This window comes from Antechinus flavipes, chromosome 5, assembly GCF_016432865.1.
Source record: "Antechinus flavipes isolate AdamAnt ecotype Samford, QLD, Australia chromosome 5, AdamAnt_v2, whole genome shotgun sequence".
NCBI classification, from domain to species: Eukaryota; Metazoa; Chordata; class Mammalia; order Dasyuromorphia; family Dasyuridae; genus Antechinus; species Antechinus flavipes.
Window position 1 is genome coordinate 12,426,860 of NC_067402.1, and position 26,111 is coordinate 12,452,970.

General features: G+C 45.4%; 1 protein-coding gene across 1 annotated transcript in view; it reads left to right on the top strand.

Annotated features, from left to right (window-relative positions):
* DNAH11 (dynein axonemal heavy chain 11) overlaps positions 1-26,111 on the top strand; it is a 277,853-nt gene that overhangs the window by 173,928 nt on the left and 77,814 nt on the right. Inside the window, exon 55 of the mRNA XM_052001418.1 lies at positions 15,905-16,066. Coding sequence (XP_051857378.1) covers positions 15,905-16,066 — 162 coding nt within the window. The remainder of the gene's footprint in view (positions 1-15,904; positions 16,067-26,111) is intronic.

Genomic DNA, 26,111 nt, shown 5'->3' on the forward strand with positions numbered 1-26,111 from the left:
GGGAACTGACCTGCGTCCGTCTCTTGTGTCCAAGCGTGGCTCGTGGTCATAGCTTAGAAGCTGGGTGGGATCTCGGGGGCCAACTCTCTCATTTTTACAGATGAGGAAACTGAGACTCAGAAAAATGTAATGACACGGTACCTCCAGCAACAAAGTGCCAAAGGCAGCATTTAAACCCAGGTCCTTTGTCTTCAGAGTCAGGGCTTTTTCCCATTCTCCCACTATTTGTGGTACCCCTGATACCCAAGATAATTACAAATTTTCCTTCTTTCCCTCTTGCTACAATTTGGCATAAACCCTACCTAACTCCCCTTCTGCTCCCTTTCCTTCCAACCCATTGTTTTCTGGCACCTTTCCTCCTTTACCTGTTCTAAGCTTCTCACTTTAAGGGTTAGTCCCAGGGAAGTTCTTCAGGGCAAGGGCTGATTGTGTGAGGATGGAATTAGGGTGAGCTAATTCTCTCCCCTCCCTATCACTTTTGCTGCCTCATCTCCAGGACTGATCTTATCTGGATGGACTCTTAAGGATGCTTCTTCCTTTCTGCTCAGTCTACCCCAACTCCCCTCTCCCCTTTTTCCTCTTCTCACTGGGTTCTGGTTCTAACCCAGCTTGGTCCAAAGCCAGTCCAGTTAGCATGTGTCCAAAGATGCCATTAGCCAGCAAAGAGCAGCTTTCTCGGAGAGCAAAGGAGAGAGACAGACAGGAGGGGGTCTTTCCATGCTCCGTTTCCATTCTCACCACGTTAAAAAAACTCTCATAAAATCCAAGTAAAGGCTGTGTGTGTCTAGTTCAAGAACGTGGGGAGAAAAGGCAGAATCTGTTCCAGGCTGGGTTAGATTGAAGAGAGATTTGGATGGAAGAAATGGAGAACAGGGTTGTGGTGATGGAGAGGGAATCTGGCAGTGTAATCTTCTCAATTCAATAAGTCAACAAGCATTTATTAAGAACAGGACTATGTGCTAAACACTGGGCTAAGTCCTAGGGCTACAGAGAGAGGCAAAAGACCCTCTCAGAGCTCACTTTCTGACGCTGTGGGGAGAAGGTTGCCCCCATTGGGGCTTGGTGGGGAAACGGAGAATGAAGGCTGGCTTGTCTGGACCCTTTCTCAAAATGGAAGTCATGGGAGAAATTCACCAGGGGGAGAATGGAGGCTCGGGAGTAGAGAGAAAAAGCAGATGAAGTAAGGAGAGTGAAATATGGCTGATCTGGCCCTCAGGCTTATGGAAGCACAGATGGAGGAGGCTGAGCATAGAACCACCTAGGACTGAAACGGGCCTCTCATAAGAGATATAGATATATAGATATATATATATCATATAATATATTTTCAGGGAAATGTGTCATGAATTACTAACAATTTGGCTTATGAGAACTTTAGGAGCCAAAATCTCCCTTTTTGAAATGTGCAGATTGCCTTTCTAGAATTAAATAATTGCATCAAGGAATTCTTAGTGTTCTGGTTTTTTTTTTCCTTTTTGGATGCATTTTGTCAAGCTATTCACACGTAAACAGCCAAGTGGATGAAAAAATAGTATATATTTAGATATAGTTATGAAATTGGATAGATAACCTATTGTACTCATCCATTTGTATTTGTACAAATACAAAGATAGTTGACAGAATGGCCTGGAAATTAATAGACAGCAGAGAGGGGCTAGATTGACTTTGGGAAGTTATTTTGAACAATCTCTAACAGCTCTCATACAGAAATCTGATTTTTTTAAACATCAGTATTTTTCCAATAAAGCTGCGTGGCTACAGATCACATACTGTAATGCCATCATTTCCAAAGATCCACGATTGCAAGTCACCCGAAGGGCAGCGGAGAAATGCAGGGCACGTGCCAACAGACTGTGTCACACCGCCACAAAATAATGTAAGGAACGACATAAAGGAGGTGGTCAGACAGGTCTGACAGGAAGAAAATGTGGGATTGTCATGGAGTAAGAGTAAGAGAGGGTGGGTGGGTGCTGTGTCCATCACTACCCGTGTCATGTTGAGACCCCGAGACTAGCACCCCAGGGGGACCCTCCCCTCCAACCGCTCCGCATGGAGGATTCACAGGAAGATGTGGACGGAGTTGCATAATATAAAAAGGCAAAATGGTTGGAGGGAGTATGAGATTGCAGAAGGGTGAAGCATTTTGTGTGGTGAATCCCTTAAGGAAAACCCTGGAACCATCATGGAGGTTTTCTTGGGATATCGAGAAGAGGGCACCTTAGCGCCAATCCTGGCCCCATCAGAGCTCAGTTTGAGCCAACAACGCATTCTCATCGAGCAGACACAGAAAGGAGAAAAGGATTTGCCTGGAAAGTTAGAGACAAACCCAGACTAGAGAAGTCTCCCACTCACAGACCTGGCAGCCTCCTTCCAAATGCCCTTTCATGCCCATAAACCCTTGGAGTGAATGCTGGCCCGAGGCAAGGTAAGGTCACATGAATTAGCAGCCTCAGAGTATCAGCTTCTGTGTTTGTACACCCAAATTGGCTGTGATTTTCAAATAAGGATAAAGTCCTTGGAAATGGAAGTCTAATTTTTCTTCTCTCTGACCTTCTCTTCTATCCCTATAATCCCTGTGAATCCATTACTGCCTAAAAGGGTCAGCAATTTGCCCTTTCCTCTCCTTTCCCCCAGCCAGCTACCTTGATGTGGAACCGTAGGTCCCTTTGTATTTAAATTCGTATTTCTGGAAACAATAACAGGAGACATTGATTCCCATAGGAGGAGAGACACTCCTTTCCCCTTCAAGGAGTCATTATGATTGCCGTCACCCTAGTTCAGGCCCCGATCACCTCTTGACTAGACTATGGTAATATCCTCCTAATTGGGCTCCCTGCCTCTGGTCTCTCCCCACTCTAATCCATCCACTGCACGGCTGCCAAATTGAAATGTCACTCAGGAAGCATCTCTAAGAAAAAATAGAGTCCTCTGTTTGACCTTTAAAGTCCTTGCCATCTGTCCACCCCACTCTTCCCGTACTATTTCTCATCCGTTCGAACTATTCTGTTCCATTTCCCCATACACAGCGTTCCTCCTCTTGCACTGACTCCCCCATGTCTGGAACACGGGCTCTCCTCCTTTCTGGACTTGGGATCCCCGAAACTATTCAAGGCTCAGCTCACGTGTTTTTTCCTAGTTAAGGGACAGGTTGGACCAGATTGATAAGTCTGAAAGACCTCAGTTTTCTCATCTGCAAAATTGGGATAAGGACTTTACTTCCCTCTGGATCGGTTGTTGTAGTGATCTTTGGAATGATAATGGAGGGTGGTAAAATTTGTAAGCAGGAAGAGAGGGATTCGAATCCTGGCTGACACAAATAGACTGTCAAGTCACTTAGCTTGTCAGTGACTGAACAAAGCCCAAAATGATCAGCTTTGCTGGAGGAAGTTCTTATACCGGGAGGTGACCAGTGATGTCACAGCACACGAGGGACTCTGTCACTTGCCCGGCACATGAGTGACAGCTCTTGCCCTCCCTTACCCATGAAAAACAATGTCTTTCGAAGGCCATGCTTTTTGAGGGGGACCCATCCAGCAAAAAATCTGAGACTTGGAGCCTTCTTTCCATCTCCTTTAAGCTGGGATCCAAGGCAAGCAGACTGGCTGACAAGGAACAGTAAGCCCACCTGCCGGGTCAGGCGAAATTCTGCCGAGTTCCCACGCCATTAACCATGCTCACGGCTGCACACCGGTCCCCAGTGGGGGACAGTGAGAAGCTGGCTGCGTGTAAGAAGTGACCCACAAACCCCACGGCACAGCTCCCATTACGGGATGATCTGGATGGTCTGTCATTGGCTCCCATTCAGGGCTGATGGATGGGCACCAACACCACATGCCCGTGTGTTTCTCCTCGCAGAATGACGGTTTCCCTTTGTAGTTTCTCTCATTGGCCTTCCTTGACACAGCCATCCTCCAGCCTGCCTTGACTTCAATCCTGGCTGACTGTCACAGGGCCCAGGAAGTTTATTTTTCTTAAGCAGGAGTGGGCAGTTCTGCTTCCTCCGAGATTGCTAACCTGGGCCGCCGGACGCCTTGGGAACCTTAACTATGTCACTGCCATTGCAAAGTAATGATCGTAGAATTTGGTTCGCCCTTAAAATCACAAGTTATTTCTTCATGAAGTTACAAAGGAGAAACTTGGCTAGACATTAGATATGTGTGATAGAGGCAGCTCCTTCTGAGCTTTCAGCCCAGTTTGGAAATTTGTGGTGTACAAGAACAGACGGTGATATATCATTAGCTAAGGAAATTACTGACTTCGTTTTAAGGTGATCGCCATTAACTAAGGAAAATGAATCCATGAGAATCAGTCCCCATACAAGGAAACCAAAGGAGCCTAAAAATAACCTCATCAAGCCACCAGTTTGATCTCCTTGCCAAGTCGAGAAATAGCACTCAATGGGAACACTATTTTAGAATATAAACCTTTTTTAAACCTTATGGAGGAAGATGGAAGACTGAGTAGAGATCAGATTGAGAAGCGATGGAAGACAAACTGGATGTGAAGAAAGTCTGAGAAGAAACCAACTAAGATCATACAAAAGGGGTTTAAGGAAGAAATTTGGTATTCTAAATGAAACTTAGACAAACAGGATGCACAATAGAAATTACTTGAGGGGAAAAATTTTGGGTAATAAACCATTTTTTCCATCAGTGACAATGAACAAATTTGGTCACAAACATCATAGTCTCCAATGTGCTTCTTGAGGATGTAGAAATGTAGAAATGATACTAAAACTTCAAAGATGGGGAAAATCAAATGGACTAAACTAATGGGTTTAGCAACGATCCACAGTGATGTCCTATGCTGGACCCAAAACAATTGCAAAGACATTGAAGAATCTGTTTTCATAGTATCAGAAAAAAAGGATGAGACCCAAAACTTGAACCTTTAATGATACAGGAAAAAAATGACCACTGAAAACTGATTAATCTTCTCATCTCTACAAAATGTTTCCTCAGAAAATATACACGCACATTAAGGGCTTTCTTGATGAAATTAGGAAAAGGGAATTAACTAGACTTGCAAGTAATTTTCACAAGCAGATTCCATCTTCAAACCATACAATTGGCTGAAAGCTGTAGAGAATATAAGCTCCCAATGGTCTTATTATGTGTTGGCTTTAAAAAAAAAAAACACCTTTGACATAGTAGAACAAAACACTGCCTCAAAGTCTTTCCTTCAAGAAAGGTTTCCTATTCACATGTCAAAAGTATATGAAAAAAGTTATAAAACCAATATCTTTGTTCAGTGATGGTTTAATATGAAGTGATAAATAAAAGTGATGAAAAAAGAAAATCTCTTCTTACCAGTGGTATTTGCCGTTGTGATAGAGGATGAACTTCAGACCCAGGGTTCCTTATAGAAGCTGAGTTGTTCTTATTTGCAAATGATATTGCACCAATTACATCAAATCTTAGCTTATTATAGAGCCTCCTACATGGAATCTACAATCATTCAAAAGAGTTCAACCCAAATATTCACACAAGGATAATCAAGCGGATGACACATGCATAGTGTCCAGACATGCAATTAGATGGATGGTTGGTTAATAAGCTGAGAATATAAAAAAGGCAAAAGCCTCCTCAAGAGGGCAGAATCTAATGACTCACAGACTTGATACATCACTGTGTTTAATTTAGGCACGTACTGTGGGAGGTCAGTGAGTTAGTCCCAGCCTTGAAGAGGAGGAAAAGAGTGAGCTAGATTACCTTTGAATCTTTGAGAAATCACGTAGATTTTTTTTTTTTTTTTGCTGAGGCAATTAAGTTTAAGTGACTTGCTCAGGGTCACACAGCTAGGAAGTGTCTGAGGCCAGATTTGAACTCAGATCCTCCTGACCTCAGGACTGATGCTCTATCCACTGTGCCGCCTAGCTGCCCCCACACAGTTCTCCTGAAATAATAATTTAACCCCAATTATTTTTGCTGTAATTCATGGAAATCATGCTTTGAAAACTAAGCTGCAGCTCACCCAAAAGGGCAATGGAGAGGCATGTGGCAAACCTGATCAGGATGCACCATGTTACAAATGAGAAACTGCATAGGACAAGTGGCCTAGAGGTGTTGGGAGTTATATTGGGAAGGAGAGGAGAGTCAGTCACCAGGATCAAAGCTGTCGTGGTTCAGTAACATCTAACTGATGTAAAAGGGTGTAAAGGGCAAACATCAACCAGGATGAAAAGACCCAGGGGGGTACGGGGGTTTGCAATTTTCCCTGTTAGAGGAATGAGTGAGATTATAGGCTGTGGTAGCACTTCTTGCTTTTAGGATCAAAAAATCAACTTTAAATGTGCAAAAATATTTAGAGCAGAAAATATTTGTGGTGACGAGGAATTGGAAAACGAGTGGATTCCCATTAATTGGGAAATGGCTGAAAAAGTTGTGGTACATGAAAGAAATGGAATATTTATTGTTCTATAAGAAATGATGAGCAGGCGGATTTCAGCAAAGCCTGGAGAGGCTTAACAGGAACTGATGCTGAGTGAAGTGAACCAAGAGAACATTGTACACAAATAGCAGCAACATTATGTGATGATCAGCTAGGATAGACTTGGTTCTTCTCAGCAACACGTTGATCCAAGACAATTCCAATAGACTTGGGATAGAAAATGTCACCTGGATCCAGAGAGAGAACTGTGGAAACTGATTGCAGATTGAAGGATACTCTTTTCATCTTTTTTGTAGAGCATTATGCTCAGTTCTGGAAGCTCTATTTTGGAAAAGACATTAATAATATAGAGAATATCCAGAGAAAAACAGATGGGATGAGGAAGGCCTAGAAATTGTGCTGTAGGAATGGATGTTGAAAAAACTGTGGCTGTTGACCCTAGAGAAGAGAAAGCTTAGGAGAGACGTGGGCAGAGCCTCTGCAAGTCTTGGAAGAGTCTCATATGCAAAAGATATCATGTTTATTCTGTTCAGTCCTTGAGGGAAGTCCCAGGGGAGCCAAGTTGAGAAATACATTTCCTTCACTCATATACAGAATCACTGTGGGCACTTCCAACTCAGAAAATCCTCCTAAACAATAAGTCTGAAGGTTCTAAGGATCATGAGAAGGGAAATTAAAAGGAAAGAAAAATAATGAAAGGTAAAGATGGAAGATACTGGAACAATGAGCATGTTTTTTAAAGAAAAGAAAACACCTGTTAATAGAACTACATTCTTTCTTAAAAGCAAATATTCATATGTAAAAAGGAACCCCTAAATACAGTACAGAGACTGTGAAGACTAATTTTGGCTTGATATAAGAAAAACCTTCCTAACAGTTGGAGCTATTAAAAAATAGAATAAAATGCATTAGATTTTTCTCCTCCGCCCTCAGTCCCAGAAGCCATCAAGTGAATATTGAGGGTTTGTTTGTTGGTGGGGGGGAGGGGGGAGGAGGGATATAAGGAATTTTGCTTTAGACATAGGCTGTACCAGATGATCTCTAAACTTTTCACTTGGATTCTGGGACCCAGGTTCAAATCCTGGCTCTGCTACCTATTCTATACGTATCCTTCAACAAGTCCAAGGCTCAGTTCTCTCAACTCTAAAATGAGGGCACCAGACTATATGACAGACACCTGAATCTCTTCAGGAATCCGTGATCCAGACCCAAAATCCCATGCTGGCTGCTTATCTGTTCTGCAGTTTCTCTAAGGTTTCTTAATCTCTCAGAACCTCAGTTTCTTCATCAATAAAATAAAAGTATTAGGCTAGACGTACCCTAAAGTCCTCCATAAATCAGAACAATTAGCAAGATCATAGAGTGAGAGCTGGAAGACGATTCTAAGACCATCTTGTCCAACTTGCTCACTTTTCATATTTGAAAATGAGACTTAAAGGTCACTTGCCCAAGATCACACCTGGGGAATTTGAATCCATGTCCTCTGACTCCAAATCCAACCCTCTTCCCTCTACCTCATGTGGCTTTTGATCACACACATATAAATCACCTTCTGTTACATTCTCCAGAAAAGTCTGAGTAAAAGGTCTTTGGTTTGGATTATACTATTACTTGTTTTGACTCTTCTGGTTAACTTTGGGGAGAATATTCTAGACAATTGATCTTTCCCAAGCATTCATGGGACAAGTAGACAAGATGCAAGTGTCTTGTGTGAGCTGCAGTCCAGAAAGGGACTGACTCTGAAGGCCCTTTTGATGAGGGATCTTTGAGATGGACTTGCACTTGACAGGTAATAGCATCAGTGAAGCAAGTGAAAGTCTATCCAAAGAAAGCCTGGATTTAAGAAGAGTAAATATTAAGAAAACAAAGCATTCAAATTTGGGAGTGCTTCTCATGAAGGCCCCAAGCCTCATCCAGGCTTACTTATCTTTGGGCTGAAGACTCTTGAGAGCCTTTGAGCAGAAACGCACCCAGGACTTCCAGATAAGCGGCAAAGAGAGTGTTGTTTCGGTCTAAAAACAAACCCGGCCAACTGGAAAAGAAATGGGATACTTTTGGCAATTCCCATTTCCATTACCCAATGAAATAGAGTGAGTCCTGTTGGTAAGGCACAAAGAAATTTAGGATGAGATCATAGCTCAAAGACATCGGAATACAGTCCAGTGCCCAAAGAAAATGAGATTATCACGAAGGCACTGCAGTGCATCCCTGTGTGGGCAGGAATAGAAGTTCTAGGGTGTGAATTCCAAAAGCAAATCTCCGGCATCCCCCCGTTTATGGCTGTAAGAAGCCCGTGTGGGCTGATTTAGGGGTTTCTTTTTATATATGAATATTTGCTTTTTAGAAAGAATGTTGTTCTATTAACAAATGTTTTCTTTAAAAAAAAAATCCTCATTGTTCCAGTATCTTCCATCTTTACCTTTTATGATTTTTCTTTCCATTTACTTTTCCTTCTCATGATCCTTGGAACCTTCAGACCTGTTGTTTAGGAAGGATTTTCTGACTTGGAAGTGTCCACAGTGATTCTGTATATGAGTGAAGGAAAAGCATTGTGTCAGGTAGCGTGCTAAGCATTGGGGGTACAAAGGCTGAAGGAGGCCAGGGCGTTGAAGCTGACCGGTCAGTAGAATGGGTCATGGACGGCCTCCTTTCTTCATTCAGCAGCACAGCGGGGTCCAAGAGCAGTGATTCCCGAATTAAGTCTCTGGAGTGGTCTGGAGAAAGTAGCAGGATAGAGCCCAAGGGAATAAGTGGTTGTTGTCCTTCCTTCTCAAAGAGGACCGAGGTCATATCATCGTGTTAGAGTCCAGTTAGTGAGTCCAGCTGTGGCTGATCAGAGCAGTGTGGGCTCAGAATGCTCTGCCACGGGGGGCACAAATGGTCCCTACGAGCTTGTGGGGCGGCTTCTCTAACTTTGCCTATCTCGGGTCTCTGAGATAATGCCGTTCTGCTTTGCTCAGAGCCCAGCAGCTTTTCTGAGGAGGGCCCGCCGTGCTGGGCGGTCCCGTGCCGGTGTCTCCCCTGCCTATGATCCATTCTAAAGTTCTTGAGAGAGTGTCGTTGGATCTGATTTCTGACCACCTTGTGAGTGCTCGCCTTGTGTGAGTTCTTCATATGATCTTTTTTGCACGATGCACTCAGTGCAGCCTCGGAAGTGTAAATGCAGCAGAGCACGGATCAATTCTCCGCTGCTTGTGCTAATTTTGGCCGGACAATTCGCACCATGGAAACCCAGGGCCTCCTTCAGCCAGCCAGCCATGCCGTCGGTATGTGGTGGAAGCAGTGAGGTTCTGAAGGCTATGGATCAGTTCCCTTACCTTGTCAGGTGAGAGACATGTCCTCATTGGTAATGAGATTGACACCCTCATGGCCAGAGCTGGCTCAGGGTTTGGGAGGCTTCTAAGGAAAGTGAGGGAGAGGAGAGGGATTAGACTGACCCCCCAACTGAAGGTCCACAGGACCATTGGGGTGACCTCATGGTTGTGTGCCTGGGAAACCTGGACAGTGCACCAGCGCCAGGCCAGAAAACTGGATCGTTCCCCCCTCGAATCGTCTTAGGAAGATTCTGAGGATCCCCTGGCAGGATCGGGTTCCAGAAGATCCCCTGGCGGGATCGGGTTCCAGAAGACCCCCTGGTGGAATTGGGTTCCAGATCCTGAGGTCCTTTCTTGAACCAAACTGCCCAGTGTTCAAACTGCAGAGGGCACAGTGCTGTCGGGCTGGCCATTTTGTTCCAGTGCCAAATTTATTTTGTGGTGAATAATTAGATGGGTGTAAAGCAATGCAGAGCGGTGATTCCAACGTTGGCAGCTGGAAGAGATGCTCAGAGACAGTAAGCTGCTTGAAGGCAGGCTTTTTATAATGTTTGTCTCTGGATCTTCATGTCTTGCATGCAGACAGTATTTAATACATGCTTACTGAATCGATGAATGAATGACTATGATCCTGAACATCATTTTACTCTATTGATGGGGAGGAGCTGGAGTACAGGTCATGCCAAAGGCCAGATCCCTTCCCATTCCCCATGTCCCAGGGTGGGAAGCCCTTCACCCCCAAGAAAAAAAATAGGTGACAAGTGGGGAGAAAATTTGACAGAGACAAGCATAAGCTGGAACTGACTGTGAGATGCTTCATTGACTTCAGACCAGTATGAAGTTTCTCCCTCGCCATCCCCTCCGCGCCCCAAGCCCTGTCCTGCAGACACCTCTGACGGTCTGGTGACAGATCTATGCCCGCCCTCATTCTCAGTCTGTGCTCCTTTTATTACGTGGGCGGTATCAGTAGTTTGGGTGTCTCCGTCACAGCATCAGGATTTTTATCTGAGAGTCCAGGGCTCAAGGCCAGGACCGGGTGGAAGCCTCTGCTTGAGGCCCTGTGGGTCACAGCAGGGTTGGAGGTTCTGGTTCCGCTGCTCCCTCTCCTCTTGACTTTGAAGAAGGCCTTTGGTTTCTCTGAGGCTCGGTGGCGCCAGATGAGGGAGGGCGCATTGAATGCTCTCCTTCCTCTCCTAGCTCCGAGTCTATGATCCTCCAGTGCCTGGGGAGCCAAGGCTCTCCCGTGCAAAATGTCACTTCTGCGAGGGCTTGCCCTCCCTGCCAGGTGTTAGTCATTCTGGGAGAAGCAAGCCCACCCCTCCACGTTCCCCTGCATCCACCCCGTTTTCCTTCTTTCCCTTCCCACGGAATAAGTTTGGGGGGATGGAGATGGAAGAAGCTCCCAAATCCCCAGAGATTCAGACCCTGAGACCCACTCAGCATCCTCCCACACTTTACTACTTCTTCCAGATCTCTCGCTCCTGACATCACTCATTCAACCAGACACAGTTCTTTATGCTCTGCACGTTCTAGACCTACTCTAGCCTATGATACAGGCAGTCAAGGGTCAGCTTCCTTACGTGTCGACCCCACTGATCCCCAGCATCGACTGATTCACTTTCCTAGACTAGATGGCGACTAAGAACTCTGGGCAGCTGCACAGAAGCTCCCTCTTCCTCGCTGTGCCTCCCTTGTTGTTAAGTCCCTGACCACCATATTTCTGTCAAACCCAGCAATGAGCCGGGTGACAGCTGAAAGTGATGATCCAAACAATCCAGGTCCCAAAGTCCCCTTTTCCCCAATGGGTTCAGCTTGAGAACCAAGGGTTTTTAGCTAGAAATTCTGTAAGTAGAGCACTTTCTATATTTCTCTTTAGTGAAATGCAGGGGACTTAGACAAAAAGGCCTACTCGCATTGAGAAAGCGATAATGTAGTGTCAAGGCTACTGACCTGGGGACTCAAGGACCTGAGTTCAAAGTTCAACCCTCCCACAAACTTCCTGGGTGACCATGGACACGACCTTATAAACAGGTGGATGGTCTTTGTTTCCTACAACTTCAGAGCCAGAAGGGCCTTGGAAGCCAAGCCCCTCGTTTCATGGATGAGGAGACGGAGATTGGGAGAAAGGCAGTTACTCTCTCACCACCACTGGCTCCCAAACAGGGCCTCATGACAAAGAATGTGGGCTTGAGTCAGGGGACCCAAGGTTCAGTCCCACCTGTTCCATTAACTGGTGACCCCGGGCAAGGTTTTTAACTACTCGGCGCCTCAGTTTCCTCGTCTTTAGGACTGGGGCATCGAACCACCACCAGCAACAACAACAGTCATGAGCAAAGCTGATGGAGCACTATAGGCTTTCCGCCATCCAGAAGCTCCTAGAGCTCGGATCCTGGTTTCGTGACCACAGACGGTCGCCCATCTTATCAAGACTTCTGGGAACTTTGCAACTTCAATTCGGAGGCAGCGCGGCAGGTCACGTCGTTCTTCCAGATAACGAGAAAGTCCCCGAGTCAGAAGACAGAGTGAAGGAGACAGGATTCCCTCATTCCACAACTCCTGCCTGCCAGCTTCATTTAACAGGGACTCGGTGTAGACAACTGAAGGATTCCTGGCTCCAAAAAACCTAAACATAAATAATAGCAACAGGCTACTTCAGGGAACTCCTTAGCATTCAAGCCTCCGTTAGCTTGGGAGCTTGGAGGGATTCCTCCAGTAAACATCTGAGATGCTGATTGGTCCCTGTGGGAGTTACCATAGCATCTTCTGTCACTTCCCCGGAGTCCTTGGCTTCCTGGGGGAAGGGCTCGCACTCTGAGCATGCAACGGGGCTCAGGAGATGGCAGCTGGTACGGGATCCCACATCATCAGAGAAGTAGGAAGGATATTCCAGGGCTTGAGGGTCGGCCTCCGTGCAAACGTTTGGAGGCAAGAGATGGACTTTGGGAGAATGGTTCAATGTCCAGCCCATCACAGTCACTTAGCCTCTGACCCTGTTCAGCTCCTGGGCTCTGATTTGCCTGGCTCCAGGCCCACTTCCCAGCCATTCCCAAACCCTATCTACACCATTCTGTCCTCTTCAGGTAGTGTCTTGTATTTGTATCTCAGAACTCTGTACCTCCGATGCCCACCATAGCTATCATTTTTTCCTCCAGTTTGAAGTCTGAGATATGGTGGCTGTTGAAGTCCTACATGAGCTCCCAATGAGTGAAAGAGAAATAGATGACAAGGAACCTTTCTCTTGGGTAGTTTATTTTTTTGCAAAGCATTTGGGGTTAAGTCACTTACCCAAAGTCACATAGATAAGAAGTGTTGAGTAGCTGAGGCTGGATTGGAACTTGGATCTTCTTAACTCCAGGGCTAGGGCTCTATCTACTGCAATTTGAATTGCCTTATTATAAACTCGAGATCTTCCAATTTACTGTTAGCTCGTGGTAAAAGTAAAACTATAGATGCTATATTCTATGTATTAATGTTCCATTCATAAGTACAAGGAAGTTTTGTAACACAGTCATGAAAACCCAAATTTTCATAGAATTCTAGATCTAGAGCAATAAGAACTCCAACTCCATCTTGCTTAAATCTCCATATTTCAGAGATGGGGAACCTGAGGAAGATATTTTAGTGACTCATCCCAAGTCATAGTTAATAGCAGAGTGATGATTCAAACTCAGGGCTAATGAATTCAAGTTCTTTTGTTCTTTCAACTACTAACCACTTAGTTAGTGCCTAACACATAGTAGGCACTTAATAAATGCTTGTTCACTTTTCCATTTAATTTGGAGTTTCGAGACTTTAGTTTGTGCCCCAGTTCTGCACTTAGAATTTGTGTAACATTGATCAAGTCTCTAGACCTCAGTTTCCTCCTCTCTGAGTGTGTCGAACCACATGTTCATCTTCTGAGTTCCTTCCAACTACAAACTTAAGCGGTCCCATGATGGGAGGTATGGCTGGTCATTGGTCAGCATTCAGCTTCTCTTTTTTGTATTCTTTGTCATTCTTACTTTCATAGATTGTTTTCCTGATTTTGTTTCCTCGGTGCTGCATCTGTTTGTGTAAATCTTCTCATACTTCTTCAAGTCCTTCAAATCCATAGTTTCTTAGGTGGCAAGAATGTTCTCATACCTTCCTGTGTTCCCTTTGTTGAGCCATTGCCTAGTCTCTGTAACCACTCTTTAAAAAAAAATAACAAATGAAGAAAATGAGACCCTTTCTCCTTCACTATGTAAAGAAAGCCCTGGCTAAGTCCAAAAAATTTCAGAGCAGAGACCACGTGACACCCTATGTGGGTTAAGCCTGGGAAGCGGAGATTTTAAGCTTCCAGAAGACCTAGAATAGATCTGGAAGGAAGAGTAGAAACCACAAGTAGAAATCTAACCCCAGAAAAATGAAATGATGTGTCTAAGGTCGCACCATCAGGATCTGGATCCAAGTCTTCGCACTCTAAATTCAAAGCTTGTTCCTCTCAATTTGAGAAGCCAGTTGAGTCCAATGTGCTAGAACATGTCAGGCCTGGAAGTCCTGTGAGGGCACGCATGCTCAGCTCTAGGATGGTTCTATGATGCTCCAATCTTCAGTTACTGAGGAGAGTCTGGAACCCTTTCCATCTACATCATTCAAAATCCCCGGCCGGATTCAAAGGCTCACCCAGAATGAAGATCTTGGACTTGTGTCCAAACTTTGCCCCAGACGTTCACAAGGCATGTGACCAAGTCATTTAGCCCCTGAGCCTCAATTTCCCCATCTCTAAACGAGGACAAAAATAGCCCTTCCTCCTCAGAATTGTTAAGACACTCCAAATGAGATAATATCAAGAGCTATAGAAATATGAGCTGTTGCTATCATTAATACTCAGTAAAGCCTTGTGATCTGCAAATAATTGTCTTCTTAATACTTTAAATCAGAAATTATTTCTCTGCGTGTAACACATATATTCTATTAGATTCATTCATTATGGGAGCATGTTTTAATCCAAATCCTCATTATTTGAGGAATATGCAAAAGAAAAAAATAGCTTAGGGGAAAAAAATGAGATTCAAGCTGACTCCAGAGTGTGGAAAGAGCGTTGGGTTTGGAAGCAAAGACGATGAGTTCAAATCCCAGACAGGCCTGCCACTGACTGCCCGTGAGATTCTGGAGAAGTTGTTTCCCTGTCCTGTTCTGCAAAATAAGAGTTGCTGGCAAAGCCAAAAATCGAGGTCCAGGGGAAAGAATACTGATTCTTGAATCAAAAGTCCTGAGTTCAGATCACATCTCTGTTGTCTACTTCCTGTGTGACTGCAGGAAATTCACTTGATTTCCCCGAGTCTCGGTTTCTTCATCTATAAAATAAGACGGTTGGACCATATGACTCCTGGGGGTTCTTGTACTTTTAGAGCTATGATCCTATGATCTGATTTAACCCCTACATTTTATACCTGGGGAAACTTAGAGCCAGGATTTCAACTAAGTCCAGGACTTCAAGTCAAGGGGAGAAATTCAGTGCCCTAAGCATAGACTCCCTAGTTGGTTTGTTTTGTTAATTAAATGGAACGATATTGAAATGATTGGTTCATCTCTCCTTCTACCCCTGAATTTTTGATCCCAGCTTTCAGATGAGTTTCTTGAGGTTCACATTGTCGGGTGGGTATTTTCATTTCTCAGCCCTCCTGCTTGTGAACCACATCTAGATGAGAGCCCCTCCTGGAAAGGTGTAAAAGAGAAGAGTGGGAGAGGAGAGGACCCGTATTTTAAGAAGAACTTACTGTTGCTCATATAGCAAGTAATCCACAAACATTTATTCATTGCATCTAATGGGAGAAGTCTCTTGCTAAGCCTTGGGAATACAGAGAAAAAACAAACAAAAAATTAGTTCTTACCCTCATGGAGCTTACATCTTAATGGGAGGGATAACAAATATGTATAAATGGGTCCAGTCAAGATACAGCCAGAGTAGACGGAAAGGAACTTCAGAGCAGAAGCCACAGATAAACAAACCAGTCGGGGTTCTATATGAAAGACCCCTTTCTAGGTAAGGGCATGTGTTGTTCCCATGAGTCCATTAGGGAAGATCATTTTCGTTGGATAAGGGGACACTTCATCAGGGTGAATGCTTTGGATGCTTATTGCCTCAACCCAGCTCTTCTTCCCTTCCATTATCTGAATAGAACGATCATTATTTGTCCCTTCCGTTTATTTCTCTCACCATCCCTATCTCCCCACAGGTTATTTTGTGCTTCTCTCCTGTCGGTCACACTCTGAGAGTGCGATGTCGCAAGTTCCCAGCTTTGGTAAACTGCACGGCTATTGACTGGTTTCATGAGTGGCCACAGGAGGCCCTGCTCTCTGTCAGCAGAAGATTTATCGAGGAAACCCAAGAAATTGAGGTAAGCTGGGTAAGCTTCTCAGGCGTATTTGCAAACACACACACACACACACACACACACACACACACACACACACACACACACACACTGAAAATTCTGGAGATATTGGTTTCTTTTTTTTTTTTTTTTAAGCAACAACCTACCCTATTCCCGAGAAAATTTTCTTTTGATAGCCATGTATTTTTGCAATGATAAAAACCCTTGTGGTTAGTTACTTCTTAATGAAACATTACAGCCAGTGTCCTGAGGAAATTTGAACAACTGCTCTCCCAGGAGAAAAAGAAAACACACCCAGTATGCATCAGCTGCTAAGGCTGAAGGCAAAAGTCCAGAGTCCCCATCCTTCTGAATTCCACAGGAATTCTTGTTCCCGGGTCCTTTACAAAAATAAAAATAGCAAAGTGAAGGCTCTCTGTACACTTTCCCCAGGCTTAGGGAGGAGTTTATTCTTCTCTTGTACTCAATTAGTTATAAGTTGTTTTACAAAAAAAAGAGAGAAAAGCCCTCTCTTCCCTTCCTGGGATCTGCCTTCTTTGATACTTGACTTTAGGGTGAATTCCTCACTTCCGTGAGGACATTAAAATTTAAGATATAAGAAGAAAAAACAAACCAACTTCAGGAAATCCACTGCAAATTCACCCTTATAAAGCAGTAACTGTTTGTCAGGCTGCAAGAGAGTCTCCAACTTGAGATAAGGCACTACTCTGCCCCAGGGGAGTTTCAGGTTTAGGTGGAAGAGATGATGTACCCAGAATCCATTTCATCCCCGTCAAGATATGGTTTGCAGACTACAGTTTCACACAGGCCTGTGTAACAGTGCACATTTATCATATGTTTGTTGTATATGTTCAGAGCCTTCCTTACCAGCTGAGGAAGGAATCTGACACACCCGGAGGATACTTTGGGTAGATTTATGGTAGGACATGACAAGAGTCACAAAGGATGGAAAGGTATTGGTGGGAATGACGCGAGCCAAGGGAACTCTTCCAGGTACATTGCAAGGTCCTTGCGGGCAGGCTCTGATTTTGCCTTTCCTTGTATCTTTCAGCATATATTAGGTGCTTAATAAGTGTTCGTTTGGTTGAATGAATGACCAATGGAGCTTAGAGAATTGGGGAGGGGGTGGAGTAGGAAGAGATAAGTCGGGAATGTGAAGGTTAGAAGGAAGGGTAAGCCATTAACCCTTGATCCCAGAGGCAACAGGGAGCTACTGGGAGGTCTGAAGAGCAGCGCAGATATGACCAGATGTGTGCATTTGGCACATTAGTCAGGATTATGAAGAGAGTGGCTGGGAACTAAAAGAAAAGAGAAGGAGGAATATCCAAGGCTACCATGGTGAGCCAAGCAGATGGTGATGAGGTTCAGGCCCTGGTGGGGACCATAAGTAAATCCATCAATGATCCCAACCCTAGGAGCTAAGTACTAGAAGTATCTACATTTATAGAAGACAAAACTCAGTTCAGAAAGTTGAGTTACTCATCCGTGATGATCACCCAACAAGTCAGAGTTGAAGGCAAGATTTGCACCCGTGCCTCTTCTGTTCTAGTCTAGTATTCCTTGAGACCATGCTGCCTCAAGAAGAGAAAAAAATGGATAAGAGAGATATTGTAGAAGCCATACCTGAGGGTTGCTAATTTATTGGCGTTGAGAGATGAGAGAAAGAAAAGAGCCCAAGGTTGGAAGTTGAAAGGCTTGAAACATGGATTAAAACTAGATTGATGGCAAGATCCCTGACAGAAATGGCACCGTCAGACAGGACATAAAGTCTTGAGAGAAAGCTGAATAAACCATTTGGGGCATAGTGAGTCTGAGTCTGGAGGGATGTGGATCCTGGGCATTCAGAGATGCATGTCTAGTGTTCATCATCTTGAGACTGGGTGAAGCCTTCTGGAGGGAATGGCCTGAATGAGATCTCCAAGAAATCTTGGGAGAAGACACCCAGGAAGGGAGACAGGAAAAGCTCAAGGAGCTGACAAAAGAGACAGAGGAAAGGAGATTGAAGGATTTGTGACTGTTCTGAAATCAAGGGAGGAGAAAGTGTCCAGTAGGAAGGCAGAGTCTCTGATGTCAGCTGAGGCAGAGCAGTCCAGGAGAAAATGAATGTGAGGTTTTACCCACCTCTCAGATTGGCTAAAATGACAGAAAAAATCTTAAGAGTATTGGAGGGGATGGGGGAAAACTCAAACACTAATACATTGTTGGTGGAGCTGTGAAACGATCCAACCCTTCTGAAGAACAATTTGGAACCATGCCCAAAGGGCTATCAAACTGTGCATGCTCTGATCCAGCAGTGTCTGGGTCTATATCCCAAAGAGATCTTAAAGGAGGGAAAGGGATCCACATGTGCCAAAATGTTTGTGGCGGCCCTGTTTGTAGTGGCAAGAAACTGGAAACTGAGTGGCTGCCCAGCAGTTGGAGAATGGCTGAAGATGTTGTGGTATATGAATGTTATGGAATATTATTGTTCTGTAAGAAATGATGAGCAGACTGATTTCAGAAAAGTCTGGATGCCCTGAGGCTAGGGAAAATGAGCAGAACCAAGAGGACATCACACACATACAACAACAAGGAGATTATGCGATGACCAACTATGATAAACTCAGCTCTTTACAACAATGAGGCGATTGAAAGCAATTCCAATAGACTTGTGATGGAAAGTGCCAATCACATGCAGAGAGAGAACCTTTGAGACCGAATATGAATCAAAGGGTAGTATTTTCACCTTTTTGTTATTGTTATTGATTTTTTTCTTTCTTATGTTTTTCTTTCTCTCTTGATTTGATTTTTCTTGCACAGACAGAGATGGAAAAATGTTTAAAAGAATTGTACATGTTTAACCCATATCAGATTACTTGCTGTCTAGGGAAAAGGGGGAGAAGAGAGGGAGAACAATTTGGAACACAAGGTTTTATGAGAGTGAATGTTGAAAATTATCTTTGTATGTATTTGGAAAAGTAAAATCCTATTTTAAATAGGTAGTTTAAAAAAGAAAGAAAATGAGTGTGAGGTCAAAGAAACTGAGGGTGGGTTGGCCAGAGGAAAGCTTGCAAAGGACGGTTTTATTTGCGGAGAAGGGAGGAATCCAGGCTGTAAGGCTTAGCAGTGAGGTGGGGAATCAGGACCTTGGTCAGAGACAATTTATTGTTTGTTTTGTTGTTGACATACCTGACTAACCAGGGAATGAGAAAACGTCTGGGAGGGGCAGAAGGGTCCCCCACTTTGGGGAGGGGTGAGTTTAGTACCAAGGATGGCCCTGGGCCGAGGGGAAAGAATCCATGAGCAAGGCTGGAATTTGGACGGACATTGAGGAAGGGGTGACTGGGAAGACCCAGAAGGGCGTTCATTGGCTCAGAGATGTCAGGCTGGAAGGACCCTCACAGACCGACTAGTTTAACCCCATCCCTTTTACAGAAAGAACCGTGATGCTCAGAGGGGGGTAATAGTTTGCCACATCATCCAGCCCCTAGATTCTAGGATTCTAGAGTTCTCATTTTACAGAGGAGGAAATGGAGGCAAATGGGGTGAAATGACTTGCCCAGGCTTGTGCAGCTGTTAAGTGTCTGAGACTGGATTGAATTCAGGTCTTTCTCACTCCAGGCCGGGCCGCTATTCACTATGGCGCCACCTAGCTGCAGGACCCCACAAATCAAATGACCGGGGTTTCCCAGATTGGAAATGATATGAAACCAGAAGCCAAGATTTCTAGGGGGGTGACCGGGGTGGACTGTGGGGTCAAGGTCATCACCATGGAGATGAAATGTCAGAGATGGGGGATGGGCAGAAGGCCTGGGGAGGGGGTGAAGGGTTGGGCGTAGAGTGCAGTAGGGGGAGAGGGAGGAGGTGGTGACGCAAGTTCCCGGTCTTGGGGGAAGCACTTTCTCACTCTTTGCTTGTGTTTTTATTTTTTGACGTGGTAGGATCTGAGGTACGAAAGGACATTGAAGGTTCATGGCTCTAACAGAGTAGAGACAGGAAGCGACCCGGGTTGGAGAGTTGGAGGAATCGGGCAGTTGGGATGTGAGAGGGACGATGAGCTTGAGAACTGGTCCCTGGGGGTGGTTACGGGAGGTAGAAAGGAAAGCCTCGAGCCCCGGGTACCAAAGACGGCAACCCAAGTTGGGAGATGACTTCAGGAGGGCTAGGGGGCGCCACAGTACACAGCGACTCATCTTCCCAAGTTCAAATCCGGCCTCTGACCCGCACTGGCTGTGTGACCCTGGGCAAGTCACTTGCCCTGCTTGCCTCCGTTTCCTCAGCTATACAATGACCTAGAGAGGGAAATGGCTGACCGCTCCGGTATCTCTGCCAAGGAACCCTAAGGGGAGTCGGGAAGAGTCGGGTCCCACAGAAAAATGGCTGAACAAGATGACAACAACAAGGATGAGGAGAGAATGGGATGGAAGGGCTTCCTGCAACTGCAGAGAGAGAAGGCTGAGGGACGGACTCCTAGCAGCAATAGAAAGCAACCAACTGGCCTTCCTTCCTTCCCTTGGCCCCAGGAGTTGGGAAGAAGGTGGGAGAGGAGCCTCTGAGGGAGAGAGAGAAAAAGCTCTGTGATTATGCGAGGGAGCCTGCCACAGGGGGGAAGTGAGAAGATGTGGGTTCCAAGCCTGGCTCCGGCAGCTGTGTGAACACAGAGTGAGACGTTCCTTTGGGAGCCTCATTTCCTGCATCTGTAAAGTGTGGAAAACAGCAGTTCACAAAGCAGTTGTGAGGAGTGAGTGAAGGAGCTGGTCGTCTGCAGCCTAGAAAAGCCACGACTTGGGCCGGGCCGGGCTCGGGGCACGGAGCTGGGGGCTTCCATGTAGAGCAGGGGGAGCCTTGACCCTTTTGGCTTCAGGAGGCAGCACTAGGAACGAGAGGGAAATTGGAAGGAAGCCAGTTTAAATTTGGAGCCAGGAAGACCTTCCAGACAAGGAGAGCTACCCTCCAGGGGAATGGGTGTGTCATGGGAGAGCACCCCCTCCTTGAAGGTCTTCCACAGAGCAGAGATGCCCATTTGTCCAGGACAGGACGCCTTTCATGTAGGGATTAGATCAGATGGCTGTTGGTGTGACAGCCTGACTCCATTTGGGGTTTTCTTGGCAGAGATACCAGAGCAGTTGGCCATTTCCCTCTCTAGCTCATTGTATAGATGAGGAAACTGAGGCAACAACTGTTGGTAGAAGGGATCACCCTTCTAGTTCTCAGATTCCGTGCATCTGGGACCTTTTTCAGTCTTAAAGCATTAAAAAAAAAAAAAGGCAGCACTTGTAATGTTTTGAGTTTTCGCTTTCTTTAAAAAGGGAGGAACAGGGAGAAAAGAGAGAGAAGGGAAGGAAAGATGAGAAGAGAAAGAGGGAGAGGGAGCATGTATTATCTGCCAGGACCAAAGAAAAGCCCTAAATTATTATTTCTTCCTTGCAATTTGGGGAGAAAGGATGAGGAAGGAAAGAAATTGTCTTCCTGAAAATACTGATGAGCCAGAGAGAGATGGGGAGAAAGAAGAAAAAGGAGGAGGGGGAAGAGGAGAGAAAAAGGAAGGAAGAAGGAAGAGAGAAGGAGACATAGAGAAACAGAGAAGGGGAGAGGGAGGGGGAAAAGAGGGAGAAGAGAGGGGAGGCAGAGAGGGAGACAGAGAAACAGAGAGGAGGAGAGGGAGGGAGGAAAAGAGGGAAAGAAGCGGAGAGGGAGGGGGGAAAAGAGGGAAAGAAGAGGAGAGGGGAGGCAGAGAGGGAGACAGAAGGGGAAAAGTGTGTTTTCCTTTAAAAGAGAATAAACCTAATTGCACTTTGAGGAGTGATTAATATACAGCAAAGCTTGCCCAAAGTCTGCCGCTGCCGCCCCCAAGGCCTTTGCAGGCAGCTCTTGCAGCGGCAGCCCCATCTGCCAGTAGCTGTTGACATCTGCTGGCTGCAGAGGGACTTGCAGCAGCTGAAGTGCAGGCGCTCTCTCCTTAGCATCCCCCAGCCGGGTTTTTCTGGTGGTGCTGGGATGCCTCCTGTAGGAACCCAAAGGCAGAAGGGCGGCTGTAAATCAGCTCCCCTGGATAGACTCGGGCTGAGGCTCTAAGCAAGTGCCCTGGGCAGCTACCTTAGGCCAGGCTTCCCTCCTACCCCTGCGGGGGTCCAAGAACCATCTTCCAGGGAGTGGTGAGGTAGCAGTGTGACTGAAAGCAGGCTCCCCTTCTTTTCCAAAGGGGTCAAGAGTAGTGCTGTTTAAAGAAAAATTGAGCTATGGCTCCTCTGTCATTTTTTAAATCATCCCTCAGACCCTTAAGAAGATATTTCAGGGTCTGAATTCCCTTAGAATAGGGTGTGCTGTATTTCTGCCAGGTGGGCCCCCTCCCCAGCCCCCACCTGGGAGACTCCTCTGGAGCTGAGTGTTTATGTGGACGGCTCATTCCCAATCCCTGCCGCAGGAAGCTCCCAAACAGTTCTCTCTGAAAAAAAAATGACAGTTGGCAAAATGGCCAAAGCGATTTAACTCTCAGGTGTCCCTGGGCATTTATCCCGGGGTGGTTGGAGATTTGGTGATGAATTTCAGCAGCTTGGGGAAGGGACAAGAGGGGCCTGTGGGCCGGGAACCAAAGGAAGAGGAAGGTAAAGGAGCTGGATTTAGGATCAGGAACTTGGATTTAAATCCCATCTCTCCTGATTACCAGGTCACTTCACTTCTTTCACTTCAGCGATCTCCTTTATACCAGTGAGTTCAAGCTGGATGGCTTCTGAGCTCTCACAGATCCTTAGACCTACTATGTGCTAGGAAATAGAGCTAGGCTTAGATCATGGGAAATCTGCTCTCAGGGCTAGAGGCTCTGGCTCAGAGGGAATTCTTAGCCTATGAAAAGAGCAGTTCCTGGTTTGGGAGGAAGTATTACAAGGAGATCTCCAAGAGCCAGCCAGAGATGTGGAGGCCCGAGAAACTTTAGGCAGGAACGGCCAGCAATTCTTTAGTTCTTCAAGTTTTACGAGATGCTTTCCCAGTGTGCTCGCGTTTGATCTTCACTACAGCCCCAAGAGGTAGGGCCGTTACCCCTGTTGTACAGAAAAAGGAAGTGAGGCAGACAGAGCTCTCCAAGGTTTTGTCCAAGGTCACAGAGCTAGTGAGTGTCTAGGGCAGGAGTCAAGTTGAGTCACTTCACTTTTCAGGTTTTCGATCTCCTCATCTAGGAAGTGGGGGAAATACAATCCTGTGAGACCTTTCCAGGTCCCAGTTTCCTCTCCCACAAAATGAGAGGATTGGGTTCTGGACCTTTGTTGTCTTTCCAATTCGAATTTTATGCCAAGGGAATAAGAAATGTGGAAAATGACATTATATTGTTTTAGCTCTTATGTTTGCTTTTAAAAAAACAAAAACAAAACAAAACAAAAAGCTGCTTTTGTTGTCTCCCACCTGTGTAAATATAATCATCTCCATTTAAAGATGGTTTAGAATCCCAGAGCAGATTTTAGGAAAAGGATTCGAACCCTTGCCTCTCATGCTCCCAGGTCCTGTGCCCCTTCATAGTTCCCTCCCTGCCTGTCTCAACCAGACTTTTATTTTGAGGATGGATGGATGGATGGATGGATGGAATGAAGGAATGAAGGAAGGAAGGAAGGAAGGAAGGAAGGAAGGAAGGAAGGAAGGAAGGAAAGAAGGAAGGGAGGAAGGGAGGGAGGGAGCGAGGGAGGGAGGGAAGAAGAGAGAGAGGAAGGGAAGAAGGAAGGGAGGGAGGGAGGGAGGAAGGGAGATGGTATATGCTAGAGAGTATATGTTCTCTCCTGGCTCCTACCAAGACCAGCAGGGTGACCTTGGGCAATGACTCCAAGCCCTCAGTCACTCTTGACATTGCTGATGGGCTGCTATCAGCAGAGGAAGAAGAACTCACTTCTGTGCAGCGCAGAGTGGTTTCCAAACTATTTTATACACATTATGTCCTCTGAGAAGTAGAGGCCTGGGACAATAGATGGAGCACCAGCCCTGGGGTCAGGAGGACCTGAGTTCAAATACAGCCTCAGACACTTAATACTTCACTAGCTGTGTGACCCTGGGCAAATCATTTAACCCCAATTGCTTCAGCAGAGAGAGGGAGGGAGAAAGGAGGAGAGAGAGAGAGGGGAAGAGAGGTGGAGAAAGAGAGAGGGTGGAAACTATTCTATTTTCCATTTTACCCAGGAGGAAACTGAGGCACAGAAAGGTTACTTCCTTCAAAGCTCAGCTCCAGCTCATAGAAGAGGCCTTTCTTGACTCCTCGAGTTGCTAACACCTCTGCTCCATAAACGTCTCTTTAATCAATCTTTGTGGGCATAAAAGCTCAGTGGGGTCAGGAATTGGTTCATTTTTGTCCTCATGATCTCCACCTTAACCCAATACATTATGAAATCATTGATAAATGCTGATTAACTGACAGGTTAAGTAAATTGTCTAGGGCCACACAGCTAGCAAATTTCTGAGGCACAATCTCCAGACCTCAAGCCCTGGAAACTAACCACTAGACTATCCCTTTGTGATGAAGGTTGTTCCCATCTGAACAAAGTCACAGGTCCTTGGTGTTGACAGAAAGGAAGAAGAGGGAATGAGAGCCTGTAGTAGCTTCTGCTCACTTTTCTCTGATCCTTCAGCCAAAAGTTTAGCATTATCTTCCATGGGCTTACAAATTGAAATCCACCCAGCAGCCTGTTCTGCCCCTGCTTTGTACAGACAGCCAGAAGGACTTTCTGGTAGTAGTTCCATACAAGAGAACTCATTTCTGTGTGTTAACTCACTCAAATACATTTTCTAAACCAGAAGGAGCTTAGAAATGGCTCGTTTTCAAAAGGGTTTCCTTCCTCTAGCCTGACACAAAGCTGTAAAGTGGCGGTTGTTAAGCCTCCCAGCAATTAAAACCAAGTTATAAATGCTAAAGGTCTTCTCAAGTATGTCAAAGAAAGACTTCCTGGGAGCACCATATAAATGAGAGCTTAGAGCGATACACTCAGTGCAGGATGGCAAACAATAACAAAACAAACCAGGGGTCGGATCCTGCTGCGTCACTTGCTCCCTCTGAGCCTCAGTTTCCTCATCTGTCAAAATGGAAATAATTCCTTTCTGCTGTAGCATCTTCTCAGGCCTAGGAGGAGGCCCCAGTGAGATAATACAGGTAAAAACCTTTCATGTCTCTAGTAATGGGGAGGGCTAGAATCAGAAACTTACACACCTTCACCAGCCCTTTGCCTGACAGCCTTCAAATCATTTTTTAAACTAGTGCGTAGGAGTTGGTGTGTGTGAGAGAGAGAGAGAGAGAGTGTGTGAGTGTGAGAGTGTATGTGTGTGTGTGAGAGTATGTGTGAGTGTGTGTGTGAGTGTGAGAGTATGGGTGTGTGTGAGAGTGAGTGTGTGTGTGTGAGTGTGAGAGTGTATTGTGAGTGTGTGAGAGTAGGTGTGAGTGTGTGTGTGAGTGTGAGAGTATGGGTGTGTGTGAGAGTGAGTGTGTGTGAGTGTGAGAATGTATGTGTGAGTGTGTGTGTGAGTGTGAGAGTGTATGTGTGTGTGTGTGTGTGTGTATGTTTGTGTGTGTTTTCTCTCGGAGGACAAGGAATATGATTGAAATCTGGTCTCTAGAGTAGACTCTTACCCATGAGGCTGTTCAGCTCTATAGACCAGGTTTTTTCCCCCTTTTTCTGTGTTTATAAGCGAGCTGATTAGGAAGCAAAAAGTCAATGTTTTATCTTCTACTGGGAGAAAAAGACCCTTCATGTTTTCATTTTATTATGCATCAGATGAAATGATGTTTTCTTTGTCAAATAATAACAATAACAACAACTGTAATAACAGTAATCATAATAAAATCAATAGCACTAATAGTAAGAGCGATAATAACAATAGTAATCATCAAATAATAACAACAGTAATAATAGTCATCATAAGAGCCATAGTAATAATCATAACAAGCGGACATGGGGACAGCCTGCACCTGACGTCTGCAAAGTCCAAAACTGAAGTGGGCCCTTCCCGGGTGTGGAACGGGCCCCACCTCCCCGAGGGGAGCCTTCCAGCAGCCTGGTCAGCTGACTGGCCCCTCGTCGAGGATGTCGGGACATTTCTG